The sequence below is a fragment of the Crinia signifera genome, chromosome 12 (assembly GCF_055691185.1).
Source record: "Crinia signifera chromosome 12, ASM5569118v1, whole genome shotgun sequence".
NCBI lineage: Eukaryota > Metazoa > Chordata > Amphibia > Anura > Myobatrachidae > Crinia > Crinia signifera.
In genome coordinates this window covers 82,131,782-82,149,215 of record NC_139228.1, presented here as the reverse complement: position 1 = coordinate 82,149,215, position 17,434 = coordinate 82,131,782, and the positions used below count along the sequence as shown (strand labels likewise).

Sequence of the window (17,434 nt, the reverse complement as noted above, 5' to 3'; positions counted from 1 at the left end):
AGGATGCCGATACCCCGCAAACTGGACTGTGGTCTCCCGGGGAGGGGTTACAGATGGAGATTGCACACGGCCCCCGATATGCCCTTGATCGAAGTCCATTCTGAAACTCCAACCAATAGATAACCTATTTACCTATACAGCGCTAATTGTTTTATATCATTAATTGATCAGGTTAATTTATTTCTCAATACCAATCATCAGCAAAAAGCAGTGTTGCATGAATTAAAAAAAAATAATATATATATATATATATATATATATATATATATATATATATATATATATATATATATATATATATCTCACATTCTGTGGAATCTCAGTAAATTGCATGTTTTTGTAAGAAAATGAATGCCTAATTTTATTCTAGAACAGGAATGTTGTGTTTTGATGGTTTTCTCCCTTTTTTCTTAGCGTTGTTGATCCTAATTTCTAGCCTTATATTCTATTATCCGTGAATGCTTTTTATATTTCAAATAAATCCACGATTACCATTGTTGAAAGTCCTTCATTATTATTGTCAATAAGTAATAACAGACTTTATAGCCCGTGTGTGATATTGAAGCTCTGCAATCCAGGAGGTATTTCCCAATGTTACAAGGTGCTTTTCTGCGACAAGTCGCTGATAGACCGCACTCCTCTGTCTTGCAGATAACAACTTGAGCTTGGCTTCAATGGAGGTTAATGTAAACGCAGTGGCCGGTGCGCTGAAGGCCTTCTTTGCAGACTTGCCTGAACCTTTAATACCCTATGGTCTTCACAAAGACCTCCTAGACGCTTCTAGTAAGTGTTTGCTCACCATGCATGTACGTTTTACAATGCTCACTCACTGTTTTCTACATGTAAATTGCATGCGATTATTTTCAATTTTTTTAGGAGACCTGGAGTTGGTTACCACTGGAATAGAGAGTACCCGCTGTACGATATACATGAAAATGACGTTACAATATGATGTGATATAATATATATTGTAATCTATAAATATCATCAAGTGCAGCGGTCCTCAAACTATTTTGCTCTAGGACAATAAAAATAATGATGACAGGACCCCAGCAAGTTACTGCAGAAGGTCATCACATCACATGTGTAGTCAGCGGACAGCATATACATGGCAGCATTGTGGGGGCACAGAGTGATGGGAGGAGTCTGATATACCATAACCCATCACATCACACGTGTAGTCAGCGGACAGCACATACATGGCAGCATTGTGGAGGCACAGAGTGATGGGAGGAGTCTGATATACCATAATCCATCACATCACACGTGTAGTCAGCAGACAGCACATACATGGCAGCATTGTGGGGGCACAGAGTGATGGGAGGAGTCTGATATACCATAACCCATCACATCACGCGTGTAGTCAGCAGACCGCACATACATGGCAGCATTGTGGGGGCACAGAGTGATGGGAGGAGTCTGATATACCATAACCCTGGGGTAGCCAACCCTAGTCCTCGAGAGCTACCAACAGTGCATGTTTTGCAGGTCTCCTCACAGAATCACAAGTGAGCTAGTTCCATCTGTGGAACTTTTAAAATGTCAGTGATTAATGAGTGCAGCTGTGCAGCAGCTAGGTTGTCTGGAATATGTGAACTGTTGGTAGCTCTCGAGGGCTAGGGTTGGCTACCACTGCCATAACCCATCACATCACACGTGTAGTCAGCAGACAGCACATACATGGCAGCATTGTGGGGGCACAGAGTGATGGGAGGAGTCTGATATACCATAACCCATCACATCACACATGTGGTCAGCAGAACGCACATACATGGCAGCATTGTGGAGGCACAGTGATGGGAGGAGTCTGATATACCATAACCCATCACATCACATGTGTAGTCAGCAGACAGCACATACATGGCAGTATTGTGGAGGCACAGAGTAATGGGAGGAGTCTGATATACCTAACCCATCACATGTGTGGTCAGCAGAAAGAACATACATGGCAGCATTGTGGGGGCACAGAGTGATAGGAGGAGTCTGATATACCATAGCCCATCACATCACACGTGTGGTCAGCAGAACGCACATACATGGCAGCATTGTGGAGGCACAGTGATGGGAAGAGTCTGATATACCATAACCCATCACATCACACATGTAGTCAGCAGACAGCACATACATGGCAGCATTGTGGAGGCACAGAGTGATGGGAGGAGTCTGATATACCATAACCCATCACATCACACGTGTAGTCAGCAGACAGCACATACATGGCAGCATTGTGGGGGCACAGAGTGATGGGGGGAGTCTAATATACCATAACCCATCACATCACACGTGTAGTCAGCAGGCAGCACATACATGGCAGCATTGTGGAGGCACAGAGTGATGGGAGGAGTCTGATATACCATAACCAATCACATCACACGTGTAGTCAGCAGACAGCACATACATGGCAGCATTGTGGAGGCATAGAGTGATGGGAGGACTCTGATATACCATAACCCATCACATCACATGTGTAGTCAGCAGACCGCACATACATGGCAGCATTGTGGGGGCACAGAGTGATGGGAGGAGTCTGATATACCATAACCCATCACATCACACGTGTAGTCAGCAGACAGCACATACATGGCAGCATTGTGGGGGCACAGAGTGATGGGAGGAGTCTGATATACCATAACCCATCACATCACGCGTGTAGTCAGCAGACAGCACATGCATGGCAGTATTGTGGAGGCACAGAGTAATGGGAGGAGTCTGATATACCTAACCCATCACATGTGTGGTCAGCAGAAAGAACATACATGGCAGCATTGTGGGGGCACAGAGTGATAGGAGGAGTCTGATATACCATAGCCCATCACATCACACGTGTGGTCAGCAGAACGCACATACATGGCAGCATTGTGGAGGCACAGTGATGGGAAGAGTCTGATATACCATAACCCATCACATCACACATGTAGTCAGCAGACAGCACATACATGGCAGCATTGTGGAGGCACAGAGTGATGGGAGGAGTCTGATATACCATAACCCATCACATCACACGTGTAGTCAGCAGACAGCACATACATGGCAGCATTGTGGGGGCACAGAGTGATGGGGGGAGTCTAATATACCATAACCCATCACATCACACGTGTAGTCAGCAGGCAGCACATACATGGCAGCATTGTGGAGGCACAGAGTGATGGGAGGAGTCTGATATACCATAACCAATCACATCACACGTGTAGTCAGCAGACAGCACATACATGGCAGCATTGTGGAGGCATAGAGTGATGGGAGGACTCTGATATACCATAACCCATCACATCACATGTGTAGTCAGCAGACCGCACATACATGGCAGCATTGTGGGGGCACAGAGTGATGGGAGGAGTCTGATATACCATAACCCATCACATCACACGTGTAGTCAGCAGACAGCACATACATGGCAGCATTGTGGGGGCACAGAGTGATGGGAGGAGTCTGATATACCATAACCCTGGGGTAGCCAACCCTAGTCCTCGAGAGCTACCAACAGTGCATGTTTTGCAGGTCTCATCACAGAATCACAAGTGAGCTAATTAGCTCCATCTGTGGAACTTTTAAAATGTGTCAGTGATTAATGAGTGCAGCTGTGCAGCAGCTAGGTTGTCTGGAAAATGTGAACTGTTGGTAGCTCTCGAGGGCTAGGGTTGGCTACCACTGCCATAACCCATCACATCACACGTGTAGTCAACAGACAGCACATACATGGCAGCATTGTGGGGGCACAGAGTGATAGGAGGAGTCTGATATACCATAGCCCATCACATCACACGTGTGGTCAGCAGAACGCACATACATGGCAGCATTGTGGAGGCACAGTGATGGGAGGAGTCTGATATACCATAACCCATCACATCACACGTGTAGTCAGCAGACAGCACATACATGGCAGCATTGTGGAGGCACAGAGTGATGGGAGGAGTCTGATATACCATAACCCATCACATCACACGTGTAGTCAGCAGACAGCACATACATGGCAGCATTGTGGAGGCATAGAGTGATGGGAGGACTCTGATATACCATACCCCATCACATCACATGTGTAGTCAGCAGACAGCACATACATGGCAGCATTGTGGGGGCACAGAGTGATGGGAGGAGTCTAATATACCATAACCCATCACATCACACCACACGTGTAGTCAGCAGACAGCACATACATGGCAGCATTGTGGGGGCACAGAGTGATGGGAGGAGTCTGATATACCATAACCCATCACATCACACGTGTAGTCAGCAGACAGCACATACAGATGGAGCTGGCCTTATTATTGCTGGCGGAGCGCCAGGACCGTGTCCCTGGCGATCCGCCAGCAATCTGGCGCTCTGGCTGAATGAGACGCTCGTGCGTCTCCCACGCACGAGCGTCTCAATAGCCGGGCGGCGAGGCGGCGCGGCGGGTGCAGTCCTGCCCGTCTCCAGCTTCAGGGAGACGGGCAGGGCTGCGGGGGGGCGGTGTGGACCGGCGGGGACCCGGGGAAGCCGGCGGGGACCCGGGGAAAGGCACCGTCGGAACGGGACGCGCGTGCACCTCGTGCACGCGCGTCCCCTTCCGACATACAGATGGCGAGGGGCGGGGGATGGCGGGTGGCGAGTCCTCCGCCATCCCCAGCAACGACAAGCCCGGCGCTATCTGTACATGGCAGCATTGTGGGGGCACAGAGTGATGGGAGGAGTCTGATATACCATAACCCTGGGGTAGCCAACCCTAGTCCTCGAGAGCTACCAACAGTGCATGTTTTGCAGGTCTCCTCACAGAATCACAAGTGAGCTAATTAGCGTCATCTGTGGAACTTTTAAAATGTCAGTGATTAATGAGTGCAGCTGTGCAGCAGCTAGGTTGTCTGGAAACTGTGAACTGTTGGTAGCTCTCGAGGGCTAGGGTTGGCTACCACTGCCATAACCCATCACATCACACGTGTAGTCAGCAGACAGCACATACATGGCAGCATTGTGGGGGCACAGAGTGATAGGAGGAGTCTGATATACCATAGCCCATCACATCACACGTGTGGTCAGCAGAACGCACATACATGGCAGCATTGTGGAGGCACAGTGATGGGAGGAGTCTGATATACCATAACCCATCACATCACACGTGTAGTCAGCAGACAGCACATACATGGCAGCATTGTGGAGGCACAGAGTGATGGGAGGACTCTGATATACCATACCCCATCACATCACATGTGTAGTCAGCAGACAGCACATACATGGCAGCATTGTGGGGGCACAGAGTGATGGGAGGAGTCTAATATACCATAACCCATCACATCACACCACACGTGTAGTCAGCAGACAGCACATACATGGCAGCATTGTGGGGGCACAGAGTGATGGGAGGAGTCTGATATACCATAACCCATCACATCACACGTGTGGTCAGCAGAACGCACATACATGGCAGCATTGTGGAGGCACAGTGATGGGAGGAGTCTGATATACCATAACCCATCACATCACATGTGTAGTCAGCAGACAGCACATACATGGCAGTATTGTGGAGGTACAGAGTGATGGGAGGAGTCTGATATACCATAACCCATCACATCACACGTGTAGTCAGCGGACAGCACATACATGGCAGCATTGTGGGGGCACAGAGTGATGGGAGGAGTCTGATATACCATAACCCATCACATCACGCGTGTAGTCAGCAGACCGCACATACATGGCAGCATTGTGGGGGCACAGAGTGATGGGAGGAGTCTGATATACCATAACCCTGGGGTAGCCAACCCTAGTCCTCGAGAGCTACCAACCGTGCATGTTTTGCAGGTCTCCTCACAGAATCACAAGTGAGCTAGTTCCATCTGTGGAACTTTTAAAATGTCAGTGATTAATGAGTGCAGCTGTGCAGCAGCTAGGTTGTCTGGAAAATGTGAACTGTTGGTAGCTCTCGAGGGCTAGGGTTGGCTACCACTGCCATAACCCATCACATCACACGTGTAGTCAGCAGACAGCACATACATGGCAGCATTGTGGGGGCACAGAGTGATGGGAGGAGTCTGATATACCATAACCCATCACATCACACATGTGGTCAGCAGAACGCACATACATGGCAGCATTGTGGAGGCACAGTGATGGGAGGAGTCTGATATACCATAACCCATCACATCACGCGTGTAGTCAGCAGACCGCACATGCATGGCAGTATTGTGGAGGCACAGAGTAATGGGAGGAGTCTGATATACCTAACCCATCACATGTGTGGTCAGCAGAAAGAACATACATGGCAGCATTGTGGGGGCACAGAGTGATAGGAGGAGTCTGATATACCATAGCCCATCACATCACACGTGTGGTCAGCAGAACGCACATACATGGCAGCATTGTGGAGGCACAGTGATGGGAAGAGTCTGATATACCATAACCCATCACATCACACATGTAGTCAGCAGACAGCACATACATGGCAGCATTGTGGAGGCACAGAGTGATGGGAGGAGTCTGATATACCATAACCCATCACATCACACGTGTAGTCAGCAGACAGCACATACATGGCAGCATTGTGGGGGCACAGAGTGATGGGGGGAGTCTAATATACCATAACCCATCACATCACACGTGTAGTCAGCAGGCAGCACATACATGGCAGCATTGTGGAGGCACAGAGTGATGGGAGGAGTCTGATATACCATAACCAATCACATCACACGTGTAGTCAGCAGACAGCACATACATGGCAGCATTGTGGAGGCATAGAGTGATGGGAGGACTCTGATATACCATAACCCATCACATCACATGTGTAGTCAGCAGACCGCACATACATGGCAGCATTGTGGGGGCACAGAGTGATGGGAGGAGTCTGATATACCATAACCCATCACATCACACGTGTAGTCAGCAGACAGCACATACATGGCAGCATTGTGGGGGCACAGAGTGATGGGAGGAGTCTGATATACCATAACCCTGGGGTAGCCAACCCTAGTCCTCGAGAGCTACCAACAGTGCATGTTTTGCAGGTCTCATCACAGAATCACAAGTGAGCTAATTAGCTCCATCTGTGGAACTTTTAAAATGTGTCAGTGATTAATGAGTGCAGCTGTGCAGCAGCTAGGTTGTCTGGAAAATGTGAACTGTTGGTAGCTCTCGAGGGCTAGGGTTGGCTACCACTGCCATAACCCATCACATCACACGTGTAGTCAACAGACAGCACATACATGGCAGCATTGTGGGGGCACAGAGTGATAGGAGGAGTCTGATATACCATAGCCCATCACATCACACGTGTGGTCAGCAGAACGCACATACATGGCAGCATTGTGGAGGCACAGTGATGGGAGGAGTCTGATATACCATAACCCATCACATCACACGTGTAGTCAGCAGACAGCACATACATGGCAGCATTGTGGAGGCACAGAGTGATGGGAGGAGTCTGATATACCATAACCCATCACATCACACGTGTAGTCAGCAGACAGCACATACATGGCAGCATTGTGGAGGCATAGAGTGATGGGAGGACTCTGATATACCATACCCCATCACATCACATGTGTAGTCAGCAGACAGCACATACATGGCAGCATTGTGGGGGCACAGAGTGATGGGAGGAGTCTAATATACCATAACCCATCACATCACACCACACGTGTAGTCAGCAGACAGCACATACATGGCAGCATTGTGGGGGCACAGAGTGATGGGAGGAGTCTGATATACCATAACCCATCACATCACACGTGTAGTCAGCAGACAGCACATACATGGCAGCATTGTGGGGGCACAGAGTGATGGGAGGAGTCTGATATACCATAACCCTGGGGTAGCCAACCCTAGTCCTCGAGAGCTACCAACAGTGCATGTTTTGCAGGTCTCCTCACAGAATCACAAGTGAGCTAATTAGCGTCATCTGTGGAACTTTTAAAATGTCAGTGATTAATGAGTGCAGCTGTGCAGCAGCTAGGTTGTCTGGAAACTGTGAACTGTTGGTAGCTCTCGAGGGCTAGGGTTGGCTACCACTGCCATAACCCATCACATCACACGTGTAGTCAGCAGACAGCACATACATGGCAGCATTGTGGGGGCACAGAGTGATAGGAGGAGTCTGATATACCATAGCCCATCACATCACACGTGTGGTCAGCAGAACGCACATACATGGCAGCATTGTGGAGGCACAGTGATGGGAGGAGTCTGATATACCATAACCCATCACATCACACGTGTAGTCAGCAGACAGCACATACATGGCAGCATTGTGGAGGCACAGAGTGATGGGAGGACTCTGATATACCATACCCCATCACATTACATGTGTAGTCAGCAGACAGCACATACATGGCAGCATTGTGGGGGCACAGAGTGATGGGAGGAGTCTAATATACCATAACCCATCACATCACACCACACGTGTAGTCAGCAGACAGCACATACATGGCAGCATTGTGGGGGCACAGAGTGATGGGAGGAGTCTGATATACCATAACCCATCACATCACACGTGTGGTCAGCAGAACGCACATACATGGCAGCATTGTGGAGGCACAGTGATGGGAGGAGTCTGATATACCATAACCCATCACATCACATGTGTAGTCAGCAGACAGCACATACATGGCAGTATTGTGGAGGTACAGAGTGATGGGAGGAGTCTGATATACCATAACCCATCACATCACACGTGTAGTCAGCGGACAGCACATACATGGCAGCATTGTGGGGGCACAGAGTGATGGGAGGAGTCTGATATACCATAACCCATCACATCACACGTGTAGTCAGCAGACCGCACATACATGGCAGCATTGTGGGGGCACAGAGTGATGGGAGGAGTCTGATATACCATAACCCATCACATCACACGTGTAGTCAGCAGACAGCACATACATGGCAGCATTGTGGGGGCACAGAGTGATGGGAGGAGTCTGATATACCATAACCCTGGGGTAGCCAACCCCAGTCCTCGAGAGCTACCAACAGTGCATGTTTTGCAGGTCTCCTCACAGAATCACAAGTGAGCTAATTAGCTCCATCTGTGGAACTTTTAAAATGTGTCAGTGATTAATGAGTGCAGCTGTGCAGCAGCTAGGTTGTCTGGAAAATGTGAACTGTTGGTAGCTCTCGAGGGCTAGGGTTGGCTACCACTGCCATAACCCATCACACGTGTAGTCAGCAGACAGCACATACATGGCAGCATTGTGGGGGCACAGAGTGATGGGAGGAGTCTGATATACCATAACCCATCACATCACACATGTGGTCAGCAGAACGCACATACATGGCAGCATTGTGGAGGTACAGTGATGGGAGGAGTCTGATATACCATAACCCATCACATCACACGTGTAGTCAGCAGACAGCACATACATGGCAGTATTGTGGAGGCACAGAGTGATGGGAGGAGTCTGATATACCATAACCCATCACATCACACGTGTAGTCAGCAGACAGTACGTACATGGCAGCATTGTGGGGGCACGGAGTGATGGGAGGAGTCTGATATACCATAACCCATCACATCACACGTGTAGTCAGCAGACAGTACGTACATGGCAGCATTGTGGAGGCACAGAGTGATAGGAGGAGCCTGATATACCATAACCCATCACATCACATTTGTAGTCAGCAGACAGCACATACATGGCAGCATTGTGGAGGCACAGAGTGATGGGAGGAGTCTGATATACCATTACCAATCACATCACAGGTGTAGTCAGCAGACAGCACATACATGGCAGCATTGTGGGGGCACAGAGTGATGGGAGGAGTCTGATATACCATAACCCTGGGGTAGCCAACCCCAGTCCTCGAGAGCTACCAACAGTGCATGTTTTGCAGGTCTCCTCACAGAATCACAAGTGAGCTAATTAGCTCCATCTGTGGAACTTTTAAAATGTGTCAGTGATTAATGAGTGCAGCTGTGCAGCAGCTAGGTTGTCTGGAAAATGTGAACTGTTGGTAGCTCTCGAGGGCTAGGGTTGGCTACCACTGCCATAACCCATCACACGTGTAGTCAGCAGACAGCACATACATGGCAGCATTGTGGGGGCACAGAGTGATGGGAGGAGTCTGATATACCATAACCCATCACATCACACATGTGGTCAGCAGAACGCACATACATGGCAGCATTGTGGAGGTACAGTGATGGGAGGAGTCTGATATACCATAACCCATCACATCACACGTGTAGTCAGCAGACAGCACATACATGGCAGTATTGTGGAGGCACAGAGTAATGGGAGGAGTCTGATATACCATAACCCATCACATCACACGTGTTGTCAGCAGACAGTACGTACATGGCAGCATTGTGGGGGCACGGAGTGATGGGAGGAGTCTGATATACCATAACCCATCACATCACACGTGTAGTCAGCAGACAGTACGTACATGGCAGCATTGTGGAGGCACAGAGTGATAGGAGGAGCCTGATATACCATAACCCATCACATCACATTTGTAGTCAGCAGACAGCACATACATGGCAGCATTGTGGAGGCACAGAGTGATGGGAGGAGTCTGATATACCATTACCAATCACATCACAGGTGTAGTCAGCAGACAGCACATACATGGCAGCATTGTGGGGGCACAGAGTGATGGGAGGAGTCTGATATACCATAACCCTGGGGTAGCCAACCCTAGTCCTCGAGAGCTACCAACAGTGCATGTTTTGCAGGTCTCCTCACAGAATCACAAGTGAGCTAATTAGCTCCATCTGTGGAACTTTTAAAATGTGTCAGTGATTAATGAGTGCAGCTGTGCAGCAGCTAGGTTGTCCGGAAAATGTGAACTGTTGGTAGCTCTCGAGGGCTAGGGTTGGCTACCACTGCCATAACCCATCACATCACACGTGTAGTCAGCAGACAGCACATACATGGCAGCATTGTGGGGGCACAGAGTGATGGGAGGATTCTGATATACCATAACCCATCACATCACACGTGTAGTCAGCAGACAGTACGTACATGGCAGCATTGTGGGGGCACGGAGTGATGGGAGGAGTCTGATATACCATAACCCATCACATCACACGTGTAGTCAGCAGACAGTACGTACATGGCAGCATTGTGGAGGCACAGAGTGATGGGAGGAGTCTAATATACCATAACCCATCACATCACACGTGTAGTCAGCAGACAGCACAGGCATGGCAGCATTGTGGAGGCACAGAGTGATGGGAGGAGCCTGATATACCATAACCCATCACATCACATTTGTAGTCAGCAGACAGCACATACATGGCAGCATTGTGGAGGCACAGAGTGATGGGAGGAGTCTGATATACCATAACCAATCACATCACAGGTGTAGTCAGCAGACAGCACATACATGGCAGCATTGTGGAGGCACAGAGTGATGGGAGGAGTCTAATATACCATAACCCATCACATCACATGTGTAGTCAGCAGACAGCACATACATGGCAGCATTGTGGAGGCACAGTGATGGGAGGAGCCTGAAGTAACAGACAACTGAACAGATGTTTCAGACTCCTTGAATCACTGATTGAGATTAGAAAAGTCATCAGCCTGATGGTCAGCAACATGGAGTCGCGACCCCATTCACTTACTGTTACTGATGGTAGGCAGCGTAGGCACACTAGAATGGCTGGACATGCACTCAGCCTGTCAAAGCTGAGCTTGCCCCGGCATTGAATATAATATACCCCAATATATATGTATAATATTATAAAAATCTTCTTCACTGACACACTAGTAGTACTGTACTACTAACCTTTAGTTTGGCTTTCAAATTATTCAGAAGCTTCAAGCTTGCTTGAGAGTGACTGATAAATATACTAGTAGCTGCTGTCTGTGCCTGGCCTGCCTGTGCTGGGGCTGGCTGCGCCTGGGACTCGGAGGTTGGCTGGGGGCCAGGCTGGACGGCTGGGCTAGTGCCGAAATTTAACTAAACTGCGCCATGCCGATACAAAAACTCACCGCGCCATCCAGGCAGGCACTGACTCACACATGTCATGTCAGGTGGTCACATGTGTCAGCAGCGCGCCGCAGGAGGAGCCGGTGGACTGGACATACGAGTGACTGTCTGTGTCCTCCCTCCTCCTCCCATCCAGCGCCGCAGCGGAGTGACTGTGTCACTCAGCGTCACACAATATTCAGACACTGAAGGAGAAGCAGGACGGTCCGACGTGTGTGTCACCGCAACCACACCCCCCCCCCCCCCCCCCCCCTCACGTGGTATGTAAATGTCTGTCATAACTCATGTTGGCTCAGTAACAGTCAGTCACTCAGTAATAGTGGTGCCGACGGCCGGGCGGGGGGGGGGGGATCAATTCCCGGACAGTGTATAGTCAGGGGCAGCCACCCTTCCAGACTCCGGACGCCGGTCTCAATTACCGGACTGTCCGGAGTAATCCCGGACGGGTGGTAACCCTAGGTGGAGGGCCTTCACCCAACTATTCTGTAGACCAGGCATGTCCATACTGTGTCCCTCCAGCTGTTGCAAAACTACAACTACCAGCATGCCTTGCCATAGTTTTAGCATTCCCTAATAGCAAAACTGTGGCAAGGCATGATGGGACTTGTAGTTTCACAACAGCTGGAGGGCCATAGTTTGGACATGCTTGCTGTAGACACATTGCACGTATCTCCCTGAAACGAATCTCCCACCCCCTCCTCAGGAGTAGCAAATGTGAACCTCCTAAAATTATTTGTGACATCAATTCTTAGCAATCTTATTCTGTGTGTTCCACATCTAAAGTTTTCTGTTCCGAACTAACTGCTATTTTAGGAAGTCTCTTGGTGAAATGTTCTAGCAATTGTAATATGCTTTTTATTGAACCCACCCAAGTGAAATTAGGCTGTCTCACATCAAATTATCAGGCATATTTATTAAAATAATTTTTCTAAATAGTTAAAAAAAATGTTTTGCATCCTTTTCACAATATTTTAGTGTTACCAGGATGTGATCAAGGGAAATAGGTGGCGAATTAGCAAAATTCCCATCATAGACTCAAATTGCATTCCAGGTGGCATTACCTATGCGATCTGCACAAATTAATTAATAAAAAATAAAAATACTGGAGGAATCCCAGTGCTAATAATGCTATCTTGAGATAGCGTTATCAGTGCATACCTCTTGTTCCCTTACTCCTGCACAGCTTTCTCTGGCTGCTGGAATCTGACCCCTGTGATAAGCCATGTGAGTCTGATACACCCACAGGCAAATCACTATGTGGAGAAAACAAAAATTAGAATAAAATAATACTTTCATCCAGGGACCCCAGTGGTCAGTAATCTGATGAGGGAAGCTGGGCACTTGACCTGTGACCACCCCAGTGCAGTAAAGTGATGCTGGGAAGTGGCATATCACTTTCCAGCACCAGAGGTCACAACAGAGCACAGGATCCAGTGACTGGCTGCAGGTAAGTGTAAATGAAGAGGGGAGGGAGATGTCATGGGAGGTAGGGTATTTATTTAGTGCATTTGCAGGGATAAAGCTTTCTTGCAAGCTCTGTTTCTCTATGCGACAGTTCATACATCCCTGCAATGTACTCAATGATTGCACCTGAAATGTGGATTGTGAATAGATATTCCCTTATGTAAGGTTACCTTAAACATAGCAGCGACAGCTATTGTGTGACCTGAACTGATACTCATGACAATTGCCCTCGGTAAAAACTTATCGTAATTACCCAATTAATGACCTGAGCTCTTCTCGTTGAATCCACAGAAATCCCGGACAAGATGGAGAGGCTTCATGTCCTAAAGGAAATTTTGCGGAAATTCCCCCTTGTCAACTATGAAGTCTTTAAATTCATTATATCTCATTTGAACAGGTGAATATATCATCAATTTGTACAACGTGGATTTATCAGAACAGACTTGTATTATTCCAGTGAAGGGCACTTACTAGGCGTGATTACATGTGAGCCAGATCTCCGTATATATTCCCGGACTCCTTTTATTCATCGATAGCTGCGGCCTTTACGCCGTTACAGTTACAATATATATAGATCCAGGTGACCTTTGCCTGCCGCATTAGATCTGTTGCCGTCCAGATGAGACATAGACTCTGTGACCATGTATATGTGACCAGCATATAATGCGGTCTACTGACGAGAGGACAAAGCAGTCCCCTTGGCCAGTGTACTATGTAGCCCTAGGATCAGTATACAATGCATCTTTGTGATCTGTGTTCAGCGCAGCCCCATCTGGCTAGTATAAAATGTGTGCTGATGGCCGTCAGTGTTCGGCTTTTACAGCTTTGCACCAGGGACTGAGCCACCAGCTGTAAAACCCACTCCAGCATCCCAACTGCATTCACTGAAATCTTGTGTATGCCAGTTGGCAACTTGCATTCATTGGTGGATAGTCAACCTAAGTGACCAAAACCAGCTGGTCGCTTATAATGAATGGCTTTTGTCTTCCTGGACAGTTTGCTTTATTTTCAGTCTTTACCACACAGTTACCTGGTGCTGCCATAGCGCGTTCCCACAGTTACCTGGTGCTGCCATAGCGCATTCCCACAGTTACCTGATGCTGCCAAAGCGTTCCCACAGTTACCTGGTGCTGCCATAGCGCGTTCCCACGGTTACCCGGTGCTGCCATAGCACGTTCCCACGGTTACTCGGTGCTGCCATAGCGCGTTCCCACGGTTACCTGGTGCTGCCATAGCGCGTTCCCACGGTTACCCGGTGCTGCCATAGCGCGTTCCCACGGTTACCCGGTGCTGCCATAGCGCGTTCCCACGGTTACCTGGTGCTGCCATAGCGCGTTCCCACGGTTACCTGGTGCTGCCATAGCGCGTTCCCACGGTTACCTGGTGCTGCCATAGCGCGTTCCCACGGTTACCTGGTGCTGCCATAGCGCGTTCCCACGGTTACCTGGTGCTGCCATAGCGCGTTCCCACGGTTACCCGGTGCTGCCATAGCGCGTTCCCACGGTTACCTGGTGCTGCCATAGCGCGTTCCCACGGTTACCTGGTGCTGCCATAGCGCGTTCCCACGGTTACCTGGTGCTGCCATAGCGCGTTCCCACGGTTACCTGGTGCTGCCATAGCGCGTTCCCACGGTTACCTGGTGCTGCCATAGCGCGTTCCCACGGTTACCTGGTGCTGCCATAGCGCGTTCCCACGGTTACCTGGTGCTGCCATAGCGCGTTCCCACGGTTACCTGGTGCTGCCATAGCGCGTTCCCACGGTTACCTGGTGCTGCCATAGCGCGTTCCCACGGTTACCTGATGCTGCCATAGCGCGTACCCACACTTACCTGATGCTGCCATAGCGCGTTCCCACAGTTACCTGGTGCTGCCATAGCGCGTTCCCACAGTTACCTGGTGCTGCCATAGCGCGTTCCCACAGTTACCTGGTGCTGCCATAGCGCGTTCCCACACTTACCTGGTGCTGCCATAGCGCGTTCCCACACTTACCTGGTGCTGCCATAGCGCGTACCCACACTTACCTGGTGCTGCCATAGCGCGTTCCCACACTTACCGGGTGCTGCCATAGCGCGTTTCCACAGTTACCTGGTGCTGCCATAGCGCGTTACCTGGTGCTGCCATAGCGCGTTCCCACAGTTACCTGGTGCTGCCATAGCGCGTTCCCACACTTACCGGGTGCTGCCATAGCGCGTTCCCACAGTTACCGGGTGCTGCCATAGAGCGTTCCCACAGTTACCTGGTGCTGCCTTAGCGCGTTCCCACAGTTACCCGGTGCTGCCATAGCGCGTTCCCACACTTACCGGGTGCTGCCATAGCGCGTTCCCACGGTTACCTGGTGCTGCCTTAGCGCGTTCCCACGGTTACCTGGCTCTGCCTTAGCACGCTCCCACGGTTACCCGGCGCTGCCATAGCGCGCTCCCACGGTTATCCGGCGCTGCCATAGCGCGCTCCCACGGTTACCCGGCGCTGCCATAGCGCGCTCCCTCGGTTACCCGGCGCTGCCATAGCGCGCTCCCTCGGTTACCCGGCGCTGCCAGAGCGCGCTCCCACGGTTACCCGGCGGTGCCATAGCGCGCTCCCACGGTTACCCGGCGCTGCCATAGCGCGCTCCCACGGTTACCCGGCGCTGCCATAGCGCGCTCCCACGGTTACCCGGCGCTGCCATAGCGCGCTCCCACGGTTAACCCGGCGCTGCCATAGCGCGCTCCCACGGTTATCCGGCGCTGCCATAGCGCGCTCCCACGGTTACCCGGCGCTGCCATAGCGCGCTCCCTCGGTTACCCGGCGCTGCCATAGCGCGCTCCCTCGGTTACCCGGCGCTGCCAGAGCGCGCTCCCACGGTTACCCGGCGGTGCCATAGCGCGCTCCCACGGTTACCCGGCGCTGCCATAGCGCGCTCCCACGGTTACCCGGCGCTGCCATAGCGCGCTCCCACGGTTACCCGGCGCTGCCATAGCGCGCTCCCACGGTTAACCCGGCGCTGCCATAGCGCGCTCCCACTCTCTAAATCTTATTGTTTCAAACTGAAATCTGGCATACATAGGTTTCTCCATTTTTTTTATTGTTTTGTTGCTTATATAGTGCAGAATATTCTGTTGCGCTTTACAATTGGAAACAGTGATAAAACATACTGGGTAGTAACAAACCGACATAGAGGTAGGAGGGCCCTGCTCAAAGGCTTACAATCTAGAGGGATAATAGGAGGGATATATAAGGATAGGATTCCATAGCATGGCAGTCCCACCAGATTACAGGACAGTCCTGATGGGATGCAGAAACCATCTCATATAGAGGTAGGAGGGCCCTGCTCAAAAGCTTACAGTCTATAGGGATAATAGGAGGGATACATAAGGATAGGATTCCATAGCATGGCAGTCCCACCAGATTACAGGACAGTCCTGATGGGATACAGAAACCATCTCATATAGAGGTAGGAGGGCCCTGCTCACAGATTTACAATCTATAGGGATAATAGGAGGGATATATAAGGATAGGATTCCATAGCATGGCTGTCCCACCAGATTACAGGACAGTCCTGATGAGATGCAATTAGATATAAATGCTACTGGAGGTTGTGTGGGGTTCCTGAATATGATAAGCTGCCTGAAGAGGTGGAGGCTAGAGGAGAGTCTTAGAGGGGTATTCAATGCTCCTGACAGCACGAAGTGGCGATAGCTCGCCATCAGTATTTACCTCCCTCCCCTTCACTCGCTGTTTTCACCTTGCCTATGGCCATTTAAGGGGATTCTCACCATCCTCTCAAAGCGAGGATTTGTCCCTTATATTGAATACGGCGAGGGGGTTTGACGGCGAGGATGGCATGTTTTCATCAAGAAGCCTTACTCTGCGTAGAAACCACCTCGCCGGCCGCATTGAATACCGCCCTCTATGTGCATGGAAGGGTATTCCATAGGATGGGTGCAGCCTGACGAAAGTCCTGTAATTGTAAATGGGATCTAGTAATGAGCGTGGATGAGAGCCGCAGAGAGGACTTGTAGGGATATCATTAGAGATAAGCAATGAGATACATGTTGGTGTAGTCAGGTTAATGGCTTTATATGCGAGTAGAAGTG

At 50.0% G+C, this 17,434-nt stretch overlaps 1 protein-coding gene across 1 annotated transcript in view; it reads left to right on the top strand.

The window, feature by feature from the left end:
* ARHGAP5 (Rho GTPase activating protein 5) overlaps positions 1–17,434 on the top strand; it is a 79,375-nt gene that overhangs the window by 60,655 nt on the left and 1,286 nt on the right. Inside the window, exons 5-6 of the mRNA XM_083167790.1 lie at positions 652–783; positions 13,654–13,759. Of these exons, the coding sequence (XP_083023916.1) occupies positions 652–783; positions 13,654–13,759 (238 nt within the window). The remainder of the gene's footprint in view (positions 1–651; positions 784–13,653; positions 13,760–17,434) is intronic.